General features: G+C 38.2%; 1 protein-coding gene across 2 annotated transcripts; it reads left to right on the forward strand.

Moving 5' to 3' along the window:
• Positions 1 to 650: 650 nt before the first annotated feature.
• On the forward strand, positions 651 to 9,135 carry lrit3a (info leucine-rich repeat, immunoglobulin-like and transmembrane domains 3a). 2 transcript variants are annotated; one of them, XM_041990857.1, is made up of 4 exons: positions 651 to 1,268; positions 2,179 to 2,645; positions 6,995 to 7,300; positions 7,409 to 9,135. In XM_041990857.1, exons 1-4 carry the CDS (start codon positions 1,153 to 1,155, stop codon positions 8,440 to 8,442), a joined length of 1,923 nt encoding a protein of 640 aa, XP_041846791.1. In that variant the 5' UTR covers positions 651 to 1,152; the 3' UTR covers positions 8,443 to 9,135. The 2 variants fall into 2 exon arrangements, with proteins under 2 accessions (XP_041846791.1, XP_041846790.1); XM_041990856.1 differs by lacking the exon at positions 651 to 1,268 and having other exon boundaries at positions 1,362 to 2,645.
• The last annotated feature ends 8,627 nt before the right edge of the window (positions 9,136 to 17,762 follow it).

The raw sequence follows: 17,762 nt of genomic DNA on the forward strand, positions 1-17,762 counted from the left end.
AGAGAAAAATTTGGATTAAAACCACATCCATGTTTATTAAGTTTTAATTTTTCAGAAAATAATGAAATTGAGAGGATTAACAAAAACTAGAAGTTTGAATCTTTGCATGGGCATAAGCTTTTGAGAATCATCTCGATGCTCATGAGCCTTAACTAAATATATACATAAAATAAAATTATTAAAACAAAAATGTGCAAAGCTAATGAAAGGTTTACACTACTGGGAACCTGTCAGTGATAGGCAGGTTGAGTTTGACTCCCAGTCCGAAGCCACTGATCCACCTAGTCAGGTGATAAATCATTTCCAAGATTACATTTTGCACCACAGTGCCAGACTGAACCCCCTTAACTACCTAAATGTCTTACACTTGCGTAATACATTTGCATCTAAGGACTTCTTTGGGTAGGTAAAAAAAAAAAAGAAAAGAAAAAAATACATATATATATATATACATATATATATATATATATATATATATATATAGATAGATATAGATATATATATATATATAAACATAGAGAGAGGGAGAAAGAGAGAGACAGAGTCTTTCAGTCTTCTTTCAGTCTTTCTTACACATTACACATCATTGTCTTTAAAAAGGAAGGATAAATCATGTCTTGTCTTAGCTACACATATCAAGATGCAAAAAAGAGTTCTGTAATTTGCAGAAAAACTTTTTTGGCAGAGGGAAATATTGAAAAGAAAAAAAAAGGGAGATGTTGCAAACTACAGCAATCAAAAGCATGGTTCGCTCACGTGAGGGGAAACCTCTCTACAATAAACTAATTAACGACATGTCGTAGAGAGGAGATGGAAACGGTTGATCCGCTGGGGTGAGCAGCAGAAAGAAGAAGCACCATGTTGAAAAGACTGGTGTCTCCCGGTGGTGAGCTTCCGTGACCCTTTCAAACCTCTGAAATCCTTTACTAATCCCACCCCCCCCCCCGCCACGGTCAATCCGACAGGTCACCTGTACTGAGGATAGATCCTCAGCTCGTGTACCATTGTCTCCTATGGACTCACTAAGCTTTTTTCATTATTCTCACCTTCATTATTTTTCTTGGAAGAACTCTTCGAACTCTCAGTGAATCCGGATGTCTTTTTCCCTGATATCTCCTCGATGTGAGCTTTCTGGGTGCGTTCGGTGACATCATGCGTCGACTTCTCGGTGTGCATGTATTCCTATGCTGCCTCAGTATGGCTCTTCCCTTTTGTCCATCCCAGTGTACCTGTGTTTTCCATGGGCGTGCTGATGGAACAGGAACCAGGTAATTGATTGTGAATAAATGTTTGTGCATTAGATTGCAGAATTTGGTAGCCTTTTGTTTAATTTCAATAAAAGAACAGTAAATAAAAAACATTACAGGCTATTCTTAAACCGTAGTGTTTGTAAAAGTTGTTTTTAAAAATTCTCTGGAATGATTGACAGACAATTATGACCTATGTGAATGAGAACAATCTTCAATGGGGAAACAATCAGACTAAGTGATGTGTAATTAAACTAAAATAATTATTAAAAGTTAAATTTTCTCACTACATATTTAGTGAGAAATACCTACACACATTCTTAATTGTAAAATAAGTTAAAATGTGATGCAGTTTGCACAAGTAACAGTTAAAATGGCGGGCCGCAACACCATAAAGATTTGAGATTTGACAAGGCTTGTTTTATACTGTGGCCTGGTGCCAATCCCCTTATACCTAAGGAAGACCTACTTTCTCGGCACGGCTGGTCCAATTAGTGTTGAACTTTATCTTACAACACATCTAAAAACAACACAGATAAGTGTGATAATAACTGTGGAAAAACTACAGATAAGTAAAAGTATATCAGTATCAACACTAATAAAGTGACACAGGATTTTATCAGTTAATATCACTGCTTAAGGTGTTTCTTTCCCCTTTTAATGAAGATTCCTTCCCCCCACCCCCCTATCACTCATGATTAGGCAATGTTTATGATGACAGTGGGTATCTCTGACCTTGGGATCTGGGAGATGCTCTACAGGTGGACTAGAGATGTGTCCATATGAATGGATGGATTATGCTTAGATGGATGGATGCACAAGTAAATTCCTTGACATCTCATTGGCAGATATGTGATTTCTCAAACTGCTTATACAAGGGTGCATTCTCAGTCAACCTTTTTCTAACTCTAACTTTATACTTGACTTTCAGATCTGTACTCTGCAATGACCCAGACATGTCTGAAATTCCTGTTAATGTCCCTGTGGATACAATCAAACTTCGTGTAGAGAAAACAGCAGTACGGCGAATCCCAACAGAAGCTTTTTACTACCTGGTGGACCTTAGATACCTCTGGATTACCTACAATTCCATAACTACAGTAGATACTGGAAGTTTCTACAACTTAAAAGTGCTCCATGAGCTTAGGCTTGATGGAAATATGATCTCTATTTTTCCTTGGGAGTCCCTCAAAGAAATGCCCAGGCTGAAGACTCTGGATCTTCACAACAACAGGCTCACTAATGTTCCCACTGAGGCGATTCCCTTCCTTCTCAACATAACTTACTTGGATCTATCCAGCAACAAATTAGCCACGCTGCCATCTGATCTTATGGATATCTGGCCACCCTTTAATGGAGTACCCATCTCTTCTAATGCCTCTCAGAAAGTCGTGTTAGGTAAGAGGAAAATGTCTGTCTGTCTGGGTTTTATAGGATATTAGGGCCAGGGCAGGACAGTTTTGGTGGTGTTTGTAAAGACCTCAGGAACTCCTAGCTGAGAGGTGGTGACTGCCAGGGCACAGTCAAATTAGGTTATTCTAAGTACAGGTATACTCACTGTTAGGTATTGCTGTCCTAATTAAGTGTAGACTACAGTAATTTCTAAAAATAAGGCATCAGGTTTTTAAAAGAAGGTAAAAGAAAGAATTAAAAACTGTAAACCAAGTAAAGATTGTAACGTGTAAATTAATAAAATAATATAAACATGTAGGTTGACATGAAGTTTTACAAATTTGACTTCCACTGTTGTTTTCATTTGCATTTTAAATCATTTTTTAAAACCAGCATTTAGTGTCATAGTACTAAGAGCAGCATTATACTGCTTAAATCGTTTTATCAATTCCTCAAATTTTAGATATTTCTGCATGGATTTCTTTTTGAACACTGCACCGTGCACTGTAATTGGTGGACAACTTAAAGTCTTTAAGTCTAGACACACTTTTTGTGTTTGCACAAAAACTGTGGATTTGAATTAAAGAGACCAGACTTGTTTGTGCTTCCATACAAACTACAATCATGGATAGGCATAGTCTGACAGCGCTTTCATGAATTTTGGTTTAACAACATGAAAAAGTTTAAAAAAAAAAAAAAAAAGAAAGAAAAGAAAACTGTGTGACAGTCTGAGGATGTTTCAAAATTTCAGAAAGGTGTCTGTGCAGGCTTTTGATTATGCAGAAAATGAGAAACAGACACAAACACACAAGCAAACAATACAATTAAACTTTCTAGTATTAACACCTATCCAGTTTAATTATGAATACTCAGTAAAAAGAATAAGAATCTAAATTTGATTCACTTGATCCAAGTACAAACACAATGGGGCCATCCAACGCACTTAAACTGCTTGAAATGTGCATCATATGCTATGTAGTTAATCACTTATAAATCAATTTAGCAAAATAAAAAATATCTAGACAACTAATACTTGAGAACATAAGGCATCACACAGTGCAGCAATTAAGTATGAATGATGATCATTTTAATTTCACAGCCCTGATGTGGACTTTTAAGCATCGTTTCCACCGAGGGGGTCTGGGTCAGTATGGGACAGGATGGTACGCTTTTTTTTTTGTTTTGTTTTTTTTTTTTTTTTTTGCATTTCGACAGGTTACAACTGGAAAAAAGTGCCAGAATAGTAAAACCAAGCTGTTACAGTTTGTTGAGACCCTTTTATTAGGGTTCCAATATTACTGATACAACCTTAAATAGTGGAGCTTGACACTGCAGTCCATTGATTGGTCTAAAGAATCATCACTGTTGGTTATTTAAAGCCTCGTGCTATTTAGAAGGATGCAGGATGTCTGCCTTTTGTCATGCTTTGCTTCTGTGTCGTGTTCCGCTTTGTAATAATTCAAAGCAGACGTTACGCCACTATGACATCACAATATTACACAGCTGACACACCTATCACTATTCAGCATAAGGCCTGCCTTGGGCTACCAGGTACCAACTGTACCAAACCGTCCTGTCCCAAGCTGGACCCCTTGGTGGAAAATGGGGCTTTAGCCATCAGCTGCATCTCCTGTTAGTGACACATGAAACCTGGTTTATCTGTCTAGTTGTTGTTTAACCATGTCAGTGCCTAAAGCCAATCAGGAAAATGATAGTCAAATAACATCTTTGAAGGCAATGGCCACGCTGTGAAAAGAATGTATTGTAGCAGAAACTCTGATTGTTTTTTAACCAAAGTACCTGTTTTGTCTAATCCCAAGCAGGAACTGAAAAAAAAAGTGTTATTAAATAGTTTCCATGTTAATAGCACAAAATACAGTATGTTGGTCTCAATCTCATGTCTTACAACGACCTGTTTGAAAAGCAGCTCTTAGCTTTCTGACCCAACCAAGTAACTCATGTAAGACGTATTAACATTTTGCTTTATATGTCTGAATTCCTCTGCAGAACTGCAGAGCCTACACAAACTGAAAACAGACAGATGTGAGGTCCTCCAGGAAGCTAATATTTCTTACCCTGCAGAGTTGATACAGTGAGAGCAAAATCAACATGAAAAACAAAACCAAGAGACACGTTCAGCTCAACCTGTTTTTGAGCACTGCCCCAATGTGGCAGTGGGAAGCTAAAACAGGCCTTCATGCTGAGGTATGTTTTGTAGGCCTTAGGGGTGATACTTCACAGAATGTCTTTATTAGACATAAAAAGGCATGAATAATGATCGTTTCAGTTGGTGGATTTGTTGATCAGGTCTGATGTCACAAGACATCTACAGCAACATCATGTTTAGCATTTTAGTCAGTGGTAAGCAATTATTATAACTATAGCTGGGAAGTCTGTTTGAAACGTTATCATACGACCCCATCCTCATACTTTCATGCGTCTTTTGCATTGCCATGGTTGTTAAGTCAGTTCCTCCACTAGTGGGCAGAGCTGAGTTCAGAGTTCATTCCCACCAGCTGACGTCGGTTTCAGACACCGTTTTGGGAGCGGTAATGCGTCGCTATAAAGTTGTTTCCAACAGCCTAACAAACCCTAAACACTTACATACAATCTTTATTCAAAAGCTTGCGCAATTTCTACAGATTTTGTGCTCGTCTTCATTCTTCTTCTGCTTTTATGTTCCCTTCCTGATGCTTATCTTCTTCTCTGGTTGGTTTCTTTCGCTGGTCGCAAGTCAGCTATTCTGTTCAGCGCTGCCCCCACAATTTCTGGTGGTATTCATCCGTCTTCTGCATCAAGTGACGGATAGCTAAGCTCCTTGAAAACGGACCAAATTACGCCTGTAACCGATGCAGAAGACTGACAAAACTGTCCGTCCGTCTGCATATTCATCTTCTGCATCAAGCATAAATGGGTCTTTAAGATAAATAAAAAATTAAAGCGGAAACTATTTACTTTTGGTTAACAAAAGTTCTAAACAAACAGATTTTTAACCACAGTATTCCCTTTACAAATCACCAGTAAAACACTTCTTGTAAATCTCAAATTAAATACCAATGTAATGAAATCAAACATATATGACAAAGAAGGATGAACATTTCAGGATTTATTAACTAAAGGTGAAAAGTCAGCAGGATGAATTTAAAGCTGTGTGAACCTGCCTCCTGCTAAACAGGAGGAATAATTATCTGATGGTGAATTTCCAGCCATTAGGAGTGTTTCCCTGCTGAGACAACAAGCAACATTAGAACCTCAGGACTCACATATTATGAGGGAAAGCATTATTTTAGAGAATCTTTAGGATTAAAAATCTTAAAATAAAAAGAAACCTCATAAAAAGAGAGAATTATCTGGGCTTAACACTTTCCATACAAACTCCATGAAACATCTGCAGTAACTACTCTTCTGCTTCTTTCCACATGTGGATGGAGTGGAGGTTTGGCATGGATGGAGGAACACACTTGACACCAGTTCATGTCAACACGTTAATGTTAACACTTGCCTCTCCCTATTTATAACTTAACCTTTGTTGTGTATTTTTTGACTCTTTGCATGCCAATAATAGTTGAGTGCTTTGGTCTTCCTAACAAACAAACAGGATTAGAGAGTAAGGGGAAATGACTACTGAAGAAAACAAATAGCTTCTTTACTGAATCCTAATACAAGTTTCTGTTTAAAACATTAGGTTTTACTATTTTGAACTATTCCATAAATGAGAAAACAGTTTGTTTCACCTTTCAAATAGTTTTTTTTATTATGAATTACAAATGGATTACAAAGTGCTTGTTGTTACTGATCTAATGATGTTTAAGTTAACACCAAGCTAATGGAAACTGTGTTACCACAAACTGCAGGAGGGCCAGAGGAAGCTAAGGTGCTTTGGTACTGTTAAGACAAACTAATCTGGTTGAGCGGCTTTGCACGCACTGGGACATATACGCGAGTTTACATATTGTGTTGCATCAGGTGTTTACAGCAAGTTGTAAAGGAAGCTCCATTAACTGCCAGGAGCCTTGACTTATGAATTTTTTTTTTTTAAATCAAAACTAGGAACATAAATGAATTATGAGGACAGTGGTGGTATATAAATGCTTTAATATCTGTAGCATGATACTCTTTAATATTGCCCACTCTTTCCAAAGGAGACTGACTTAATTTGGATTACATTATTGCATTACTATGTCAAATACTTTGTAGCACCATAATTAGATTTTTAAAAGCCCTTAAATTGTGACTGAACCAAATCTAAATCAGCCATTTTGCTTCTGTTTTGCCTATCTACTGTGAAAATGGCAATTCCAACAAGTTATGTTAAACAATTGATAATCAGATTTCTTTTCTCTATTTAACTCCAGGCCTTCAGGACAATCCCTGGTTCTGCGACTGTAAAATCTCCAAGCTCATTGAGATTTCTAAAATGGCTGACACACCAGTGGTTTTGATGGATCTATTTTTGACCTGTGCTGCACCAGAGAATCTGGCAGGAGTCCTTTTTCAGCGTGCTGAGCTTGAGAACTGTGTCAAACCATCAGTAATGACATCTGCAACCAAGATCACATCTCCTTTGGGCAGTAATGTTCTCCTGCGATGTGATGCAACAGGATCTCCAACACCAACTCTTTACTGGGCCAAGTCAGGTGGCTCACCAGTCAACAACACAGGTATAACGTGAAGCTTCGAATAGTTTGATTATATGTTTAAATAATGTTTCTTGTGCAGTTCTAGTGATTCAAACATATTGATTTTTGTGTTTTTGTTCTGCTTTTTAGTTCAGGAGTCACCAGGAGAAGGCATTAAGTGGTCCATCATGAGCTTACATGGAATTGAGTACAAAGACGCTGGGAACTACAGCTGCAAAGCTAAGAATGTTGCCGGCACAGCAGAAGCCACTATTTTTCTATCAGTTGCTGGTACAATGAGCACCACCATCCCTCCATCACAGCCTGGAATTGGAACTGGACCAACCAACCAAGGTCCAACTCTTACTCCCCCAACAAACGTTTCCAACTCTCCATTAACAGTGTCCACAGTCCTCCCAAGATCATCAACAACATTTTCTGGGATCCAAAAGAAGCCCAAAACAACCCCTGGTAATGGTTCACAGAAAGGCTCAATCAAGCAAACAAAAAATCAGCAGGGAGGGAATGGGAGGAAACTTGCAGCAGATGAAAAGAGCAAGAAAAGTGATGCATCGCAGTCCATCATAGACTTAAAGATTGTAGAGGAAACAGCTGACAGTGCAGTGTTGCTTTGGACTGCAGGTGGATTATTAAATGATGACCCACTTACAGTGGTTTATTCACCCTATGGTGAGGACGATGCTAAAAGGACGGTAGAGACTAATGCTGGCAGTGGGAAAATGCTCCTAGATGGACTGTCACCTGGGATGAGATACTCAGTTTGTCTGGTAGCAAAAGGCAGTGCTGCTGGAAAAGATCCTTGCATTGACTTTTACACTCTGGACAATGTGGAGGATGGTGGGCAGAATCAGCTTGTCATCATTATAAGCGGCATCGCTTGTGCTTTGGTTTTGCCCCTCATTGCTCTATTAGTCTACAAGATTCTCGCTCTCTATTGCAAAGGAAGCAACACTGCTTTGGAGGAAGAGGAGCTAGAAAAAGAGAGCTATGTCAAGTTTGAGACAATTTCAATGAAACAAAGGACTCTGAATACACATCCAACCGAGCTCTGGGCAAGAAGGCCAACTCATGAATCAGAGCGACTACTGCTTTGTTCTCGGTCAAGCATTGACTCCCAGATGACCTATAAGAGTGACAGCTCACGGTCTGAATATCTCTGCTAAGGTCAAATTCCATGGCCAATACCATAACACCATTATAGCTAGAACAATATACAAAATACCCTCTGCCTTTCAGGACATACGCAAAACACGATTAACTATAAAATCATGAATTCATTTTTTATAAACATGTCATTTTTTTTTTACATCAGTGGGCTACAAACAAAGTGATGTGATGTGCTGACAGAATGATTCACTTCTGAATATTTATGATTTGAAACAGTTCAATTGACAACAAAAATCTCCCAGAAGGTTTATCAAAAGAACCTCTCTTAAAAAAAAGTTTGGCTGATATTTTAAGTGATGTCTTGCTTTTAAAGCCTTATACTTCACACAGGAATTTTTACTGTGGGGCTTCATTTAAAATGGTGCCCTTCAAAGAGCATGTCAGTTATCTGTGTATGGTGATAGATGTCAATTCCAATGCCAAAGTTGTAAAGTGTCAGGTATGAATATTGTGGGGATCTCATCGGAAGACCCATAATACGCCCCATCTCATCTACAGCATCATTGTTGCTTTAAGGATTAAGCCAACGGTTGCCTTAGATGTGAAAGTACTGTCGGTGTGTTTGATAGAATACAGTATGTGACTCATCCCATAAATATTGCCACTATATATATGTTTATTTGTATACAAATGTCTGTAAACTGATCTGTACACTTTGGTTTTTAATAAACTAAATATTTTTAAAAGCACATTTGTGTTGTGAATTACATTATCTGAGAGGGTAGGAGCATCAGTTCAGTGATCAGCTATACAATAGCATTGGAAAGTTCATATTGAAAATATCAAACATTTGAATAGTAAATATTTCAAAGATACACTAGAATTGTTTTTCTATATTTTCTTCATTGTGACTACCAATATTATTTTTTTTAATTTGATGAGGACAATGTTGATGTGCCTATGAAGGTTTCAGGCCTGTTTCAAGATGGTGCACGTTTGGTTGGGCTCCGTGCTCCTCTTGCTTTTGCCTGTAACATCTGGCAATTTCATACACTCTGCAAGACTTTCTACTGACAACACTAAGAATAATAAGCAGCGGATACAAAGATCTGTCATTAAACCAGAAGCCGCAACAAACAAGAAGGAGAAACAAGTGAAATGCCGGCGTGGAGCAAACAAACAGCGTGAGCATTCAGACCTACTACTCACCTGGTTGGTATGGCTTATTCTGCTGCTAACATTTGGATCACTCCTCCTAAGGATTCTACAAAACGATACAGAGAGTCTTCTGTGCCATGCGCCATACCTGAACAACTTTGGATATGGATGTTTTACCATCTACCATTCACTTCTGAAGTTTGGGAATGCACGCGTAATAGGCTTATTATGCACAAGGCCAGAGTTGGATAGCAAGAAAAAAGACAGTGTGCGCGCTATAATATATCTTTCCTTCCTTGTCCTGTTAGCAGGAGACATCCAGCTTAACCCCGGCCCTGTCACCGACTGTACGCCGCACATTCAAACTACCGGCATGGAGTCGGCGGCGGCGGTGGAACGAGGAACATCGGGTCGAGTTAGCGAGCTAGCAGGAACCTCTGCAACTGAGCTGGTACGTCATCTACAGCAGCAAGCGGACGAGGGACAGGTCGGCGGAGTTGCATTGAGAGACATCGGTGAGCCGTGCCCTGAGCTGACAAGCAGCATTCGGACCCAGGCACCGCAGAACCCGGAGGGAGAAGCTCCATACGCCCACGTGTACCTGGCTGCAGTGGGGACTGCGCCCACAAATGGCCAGGCGGACTCCTGGAGCGACCTGACCCAAAACTACAATCTTCCTATCGCAGATTCTACTATCAACGAAGCGGAAAACGTCGAACTGGAGAAGGATTTAAAACTACTTAACGCACAAGGATCCAGAGACCACGCTCTTTACAGTATACACTATAACGCATAAAGCCAAGAATAAGCGAACAAACAGGGACATTACAGACAATAAAAAAGCTTTGCAGACACAAGCAATATTAAAGTAGAGAAAACATTTATTTTTCCAGACAGTAAATCACACAAAAATTGTTTGGGACCCTACAGTAAAGCCTAAAGGTGTTTTGGGTGGTCATCTAAACATTAGAAGCCTGGTTCCAAAATGTGATGAAATCAGAATTCTTTTACTTGGTTCCAATATTGATTTTCTGTGTATAAGTGAAACGTGGCTGCGCAATAGAATTCCTACGTCACTGATAGATGTTCCTGGGTATAAGTGCTATAGAAAGGACAGGGTTACTGGAAGAGGAGGAGGGGTTCTGGTTTATATCAAAGACTCTTTTAACACTAAGGAAGTCCAATTAGATGAAACTCTATCAACTGAAAGTGTATGTGTAAATGTTGCTTTATCCCCACGCATGATGTTTAATATCCTAGTGGTGCATAACCCATCATCTAGCTGCTTACAAACATTTTATCAAAATTTAGAAAAAATACTCAAAAGTTTTAAATTCAACAGTGAAGTGCTTATTTATGGGGACTTTTATGTTAATTGTTTGGATAAATCTGGTAGGAAACAACTTAAAGAATTAACATTGAAATATGATTTTCATCAGTTTATAAATGGACCAACTCGCCTAACAAAAACATCACAGAACGCAATAGATTTAGTGTTCTCAAATAAACCCGGAAGAGTCTTAAAAACATACAATTTGGTATGTGGTTTTTCAGATCATAACATGATATTAATTTCCAGAACACTCACTAAAAAGCATCTAACTGAAGATAAAAATAATCAGAAGGTACTAAAGTTAATAATTCCACGTAAGGACACTACTAAATTTGAGAATACGTTAACAAACACCAATTGGGATGAAGTTTTGAAACATAGTCAAGTGAATGACTGTTGTGATATATTTACCTCAACTATGAGTAATATTTTAGAGAAGTTTTTAAAACTATGTAAAAGGCCTCAAAGAAAAGTACAGCTTCCATTTGTAAGTGATGCAGTGTGACAGCTAAGACTTTGCTCTAAAAACCTATCTCAAGACCAGATATGACACAGATTTATTATTATTTAAAGGCTTATGAAATCAAGTAGTAAAAGAATTGTGGAGTTCAAAAGCAAACTATTACATGAAAATATTAACTGAAGCTAAGGGAAACTGTAGAGCAATATGGAAACAAATTAACAGTCTGACTAAACCTAATACCAATAGAAACAATTCATATGAACTAAAATTTGAAGCAAAAAACATATCAGATCCTGTCCAATGCTTTTAACAAATTTTTCATTAAATCTGTACAGGATCTTGCTTTTAAATTTTCAGATGACGAGCCCAATAGTAACAATTTAAGTATAATACCAGCTAGGCCTGTCGCGATAAGCAATAAGTCAATTAATTGAACGATAAGAAAATAAGAGCACGATAAGTTTGCCGGCCGCGATAATTTTTTTTCGTCCCCCCTTTACCATAGACTGTGTATGACAATAGGTTTCACTATGGAGTATTTCGACTAAACGCTCTGGTTTCTTGCGGAGTGATCTCTCCAGTGTCACACTTGACTGCAGCATGTTGCAGCACGAGCCGGTAAGCCGCATTTGTTTTGCACGGCTGCCAACACGCAATGGCCGTGAGACTTGCGTATTTAAGTGGCTTCTCACGCTCTCGCGCTAAACCTCCGATTCTCATGCTGAAATATGTAAATAATAGATGCAAGCATCTCCTCTTTTATTGTTTCGCTGCTTCCCACATGTAAGCAGAACACACACATTCTAGCTTACGACGTCAGTACAAAGCCCCCACTTCCTGGTCTACCGTAATAACCCCTGTAATCCGCAGGCACATTACGCAAATAGAATCAGCCTATATACTACCGTATATGACAAAATACACATTAAGAGCAATGCCGGCTAATCGAGAGGTTTGGGAGGATTCCCAGTGGGCCGCATAACTTTTGGGCCGGTGTCCCGGCGTATGTGAATGTGGTATCCCAGCTAACTGCTGGGTTGTAGTTACTTATAAGGCCAACAGAGGGCAGAATGACTTTGTTTCACAAGCAGTAGATTTTGAAGAGCAGAAGAAGAACACGGGTTTTTGTTCGATGTAAAGTGCTGAAGTTTGGTTCGTCATTAAAACCGGCATGCTTGTCTACTTGTCTGGAGTTTATTTGAAGATGCAACAGTGAAAAAGGCGCTTTTATTTATTTAGTTTATTGACCTTTGAAAATGTGTACTTGCATTATTACGGCATATGTCACTATATTAGTTGAGAATGGTCTCAAAATGACACATTAGCGCTCTGCGCAATATTATCGTTTATCGCGATAATTTCTGAGAAAATTTATCGTACAGCTAAATTTGTTATCGTGACAGGCCTAATACCAGCAGTAGATGAGAATTATTTTAATATCAGAGAAGTGGATCAGTCTATGGTATTGAAAGCTATATCAGACCTGAATACCACTCTAAGGACATGTATAACATAGATGCAGTTTTTCTCAAAAAATATGCCCAAATTATTATATTGCCTTTGACCCATATTATAAATGTTTCTATTAAAACTGAAAAATTTCCAGATACTTGGAAAAAATCACTAGTTAAACCCATCTTCAAGTCCGGGGATACCACAGATGTCAGTAAATATCGGCCAATAAGTCTAGTTCCAGTGATGTCAAAAATATTGGAAAAAATAGTTTCAGAAAGCTAACTCAATATTTAGAAACACATCGCTATGTACATCCACAACAGTATGGTTTTAGACAGAATCATTCGACTGAATCAGCCGTTTGCACATTATTAGAAAATATTGTGCAGCCACTTGATAAAGGAAACATGGTGGGTGCAGTATTCCTGGACTTGAAGAGGGCATTCGATACCGTAAACCACGGACGTCTTATCTCAAAATTGTCATCCTTCAATATGTCACACCAGGCACTCTCATGGTTCGAATCACATTTACAGAGTCGAGAACAATGTGTAGTCATTGATAATGTAAAATCTGCCCCATGTAAAATTAATACAGGAATCCCTCAAGGAACCATACTGGGGCCTATTCTTTTCAGCCTGTATGTGAACGAACTGCCTGATGTGTGTCCTGAAGTTGGCCTCCAAATGTACACTGACGACACTGTGGTTTATGTGTCTGGGAAAACTCCTACTGCTATCGGCAGTACATTGACAAAAAGTCTTGAGAAAGTGTCAACATGGCAAAGCAACTCATATTTAACATTAAATATAAAGAAAACTAAATCTATTTGTTTTTCCATAAAAATAATTCGTACATCAAATAACCTAAATATCAAAATGAAAGGTGAATTCATCAAGTAGAGCAAGAAAAATATTTAGGAGTCATATTAGACTCTCAGCTAAACTTTAAATATCATCAAAAGCATCTCAAATAAAATGAAGGCCAGTATAAACTGTTTCAGAATGATTAGGAGCTGTCTGACATTTGAATGTGCTCATGTCTTTCTGAACACAATGATCCTGTCTTATCTGTAGTACTGCACCACTGTTTGGTCTCAGACCAGTCAAACCGCCCTAAAGCCTATTGAGAGGCTTTATAAAAGGGCCTTCAAAATTTCAGATAAAAAGCTCATTCAATTCCATCACTGCAATATTTTAAGTAAACACAAAATCTTAAACTTTATGAATTTTGTTCATTTTAGTCATTTAAAGTTGTTCTTTACATGTTTGACTGGACTTGCACCTCAGCCACTTTGTAAATTTGTGAACAGACTGGAAACCTCCAGAGCAACAGGAGCAGCTACATGTGGAGACTGTAAAGTTCCAGAATGTTTTTTCTGTGAAAGGGGCCAATCTGTGGAGCTCTCTCTCTGCTAATATAAAGACAATAACTAAACTGTCCACCTTCAAAAAACAAACAAAATCCTGGCTCATACAGCAACAGCAGTGTAACCATGTCATTTGAAATGTGTATGTGTGTATGTGAGGTGTGCATATGTGTGAGCTTGAGGAAACACATAACGTATCAAAACGGTTTTTCACTATTGATGTAGTACTTTCTCAGCTATTAGCCATCTCTGATTATGGAGGGGAATAACGGCCTCCTGAGGATGATGACTGGTCATCTAATAGTGAGTGAAAGTGATGCTTCTGTTATAAATACCAGTGCATTCATCCATAATAATAGTGTACCTGAAGCAACACATAGGCTATATGGGTTAACAACTGTGAGGCTTCACCTAACCGAGGTCGGGGAGGCAGAATTCTAATATTTATGAGAGTTTCTGGGTGTAGTCAAGGCAGCAAGGGTGGATAACGTAGCACTGAAAAGTCTATGCGAGCAACATAGGTCCAAATAGTACTACAAATATCAATGATGATGGCTGGGTGTATTTGAAAAATGAGGAAGTGCATCACAGGTGGATCAGAAGGCTATCAGAACAGATACGTGGATCAGATACGACAACTGGGTATTTTGGAAACTAAGATTTGAAAAATATTAAACCTATTGAATATACATATATATATACATATATATATATATATAAATATTATTATTATTATTATTATTAGACTGCCATATAATAATTTTACTGCCATCATAAACTATGGTTCATAGTAATTTTTTTCTCATCTACAGTACACCTTAAGGGATGGGATATACTTGCTGTTAACGATGCATCTATGTATGTATCATGGCTGCCACACGTTCCTACCATTTGTTTGGCACATAGGTAGCTCTCGTTAACATGAGGTAATGTGTCGCATTAGTGTCGCTAATGCGAACAAGAGCATGAACACGACAGGTCCGAGATAAACACAATAGCGAATAGTTTTGAAGACCGTATCTCTGACCTTGTCCACAACTAGGGCTGCAACTAATGACTATTCTGATGGTCGATTAGTCACCGACTATTAAAACGACTAGTCGACCAATCCGATTATGTATCTTATAATTATTAAATGGGTTTTATTTCACTTTCAGCTTTGAAATTTTGCACAAGGTTGTTAAGTCTGACGTGCCGCCTCTTTAAATGTTCGAGCATTGCAGACGTACTTCCGTGGTACACAAGGCCCGCTTTAAAAATCTCACATGTATTCAATTTATTTTGTAAGTTTAACGTGAAGTTATCCCAGACTTTTAACGTTCTCCGCCACCGTTTTCTTCCCACCATATTTTTCCCCTGGCGGACTTCTCTGCGCATGTGCAACTCTTAGCAGAGTTTAAAAAAGAAGACGATGTCTCACTCTGTATTTTTTTCCCTCTTTGTGCATGTGCATTGTGCAACTCTCTGCAGAGATGCGATTAGAAGACGATGTCTCACTCGGTAGTTTTTTTTTTTTTGTTTTTTTTTTTTTGCCGACAATAGTCGACTGCTAAAATTCGTTGTCGACTATTTTTATTGTCGACAATTGTCGACAACGTCGACTAATCGTTGCAGCCCTATCCACAACAACCTGCAACTGTATAATTTTTCCTACCCATTACACAGTAAAAAAAAACCCTCATGCCTTAACACTTGGGAACAAACTAAAAGAGTTTTGGGAGTTGATGACCCAGAAATACAATGTGACCGGTAGATTGATATTTTCACTATTTCAAAGTCCAGCTGCAGTGTAATTACCCTTGCGATGACGTCCAGTATTGAGCGTTTTTCCAAAGCCGTTGTTTGCGGCAAGTATATACACAAACATAGCGGACGTGTATGCTTGCATTCACAACAAATATATTCCCGCCCTAAAAGCTTTAAAAATTCCAGTGCTTTAAGGGTTAAACTGTTCTTCTTTTGCTCCAAAGTCACTTATCTTCATTTTTTTTGTCTTTGTTTTACTGAAAGGATCTGAAAAATGTATTTAACAAAGTCACAAAAACACGACTGTTTACCAACTATTTTGACTAAAAAGGTGCATTATTAAACATTTTTGTGACTACTAATTAAAGCCTCTACCATCTTAATTTGTCCTACAGCCTTATAAACTTCCATAAACAGTAGACTGAAACAGTACACATTGTGGACTAAGAGTCACACACAATACTTCCATGTATGGCCCCTTTCCATGCCAAAGCATAGCTTAACTCCTCTTGGCGTTCTTTGGTTTTCTATTGTGAGTAGTACCTGGTACAAGCTACTTTTCTGAGTACTAGCTGGGCTGATGCTCCAAGCAAGCTGAGCCATTATTAAGTGGTAGCATGAAAACACTGAAGATCACTGATTGGCCAGAGAGGAACCTCACATGGAGGTGTATCAACAGCTTTTCTGCAGTTGGGTTGAAGCTCTGCACACACCAGTACCAGTCTTTGCTCTGTGAACTCAGAAGCTGTCACAAACTCTCACGGTTTTTTTTTTTCCCTCAGCTAATTCACACAGCACTGTGATGAGCAGATGAGCTCAGTGACATTGAGCAGATAATGTCTGCAGAGGAAAACAAAGTAGAGAAGAGTCAAGTCGTGCTGAAACATGCAATGAAAAATATGATATACTATAGACATAGCACTTAGTTGCTATTTGTTAATGTAAAGTGTATGAAAGAATTGCAGACACATAACATGTTCAGTTATCAACAAAACCAGAAGTGCTCACCCATAAAATCTGGGTCACAGTTGCCATATTCTTTGAAGCTCTCAAGAGGCATTGGAGTAAATCCAGATAAAATGAAGGGGGTGGAACTGTAAAAGTGCTCCTTAGCATTCCCCTGTGCCAGAAGTAAGACTAGAGCAGGTATCTCTGATCAGGGCAGATGGACTGCTGTGTACACTTTGTGGAGGTGAGACTGAATAAAAGATTTTCATTTGTATGATAATATGGACAGGTACATCGGTAACTTGTGTATGGTGGACATAGAGGTAAACAACTGACAGTGGTTGAACACACAAAGTGCTGCACCATCAGCTCAATTTTTGTTTTAGTTTTTATTATTTTTATGTTTTTTTTTGTAAAAAAACACAAATTGTGTACTGTCTGCACACAACTTCGACAGACCACATGGAGAATTTTCTTGTTTGTTTCTCTCTCCTTTAACCACACTTGGTAGCTCCAAGTCTCTGCCTAGTTCATACCTAAACAAAATGCAATCAAAATGTTCTTTGATAAAATTACAAAAGTATCAATTTAATAATTAATAAAAAAAAAAATATTAAGACATTAATTTCAGCTTTTCATGTTCTCTAATATTATCTCAGTAACTAGTACAACTCTTGCCTGTGACATGTAGTAGAAAAATAACTATAAAATTAAAATAAAAAACACAACAGTGAGTAGAATGGGCTTAAAATTGAGTAAAACGCAACACTGGAAGTTTTTGGTAGTTCCATGCCTAATCCATCTTCTGTTACACTTCTCCTGGCCCATGCAAAATGTGTATGAAAGCATTCAGATTTAGAAACTTTAAATTTCCGCCTTAAAAACTCTTGAAGAAAAACACGAT

The sequence above is a fragment of the Melanotaenia boesemani genome, chromosome 7, assembly GCF_017639745.1.
Source record: "Melanotaenia boesemani isolate fMelBoe1 chromosome 7, fMelBoe1.pri, whole genome shotgun sequence".
NCBI classification, from domain to species: domain Eukaryota; kingdom Metazoa; phylum Chordata; class Actinopteri; order Atheriniformes; family Melanotaeniidae; genus Melanotaenia; species Melanotaenia boesemani.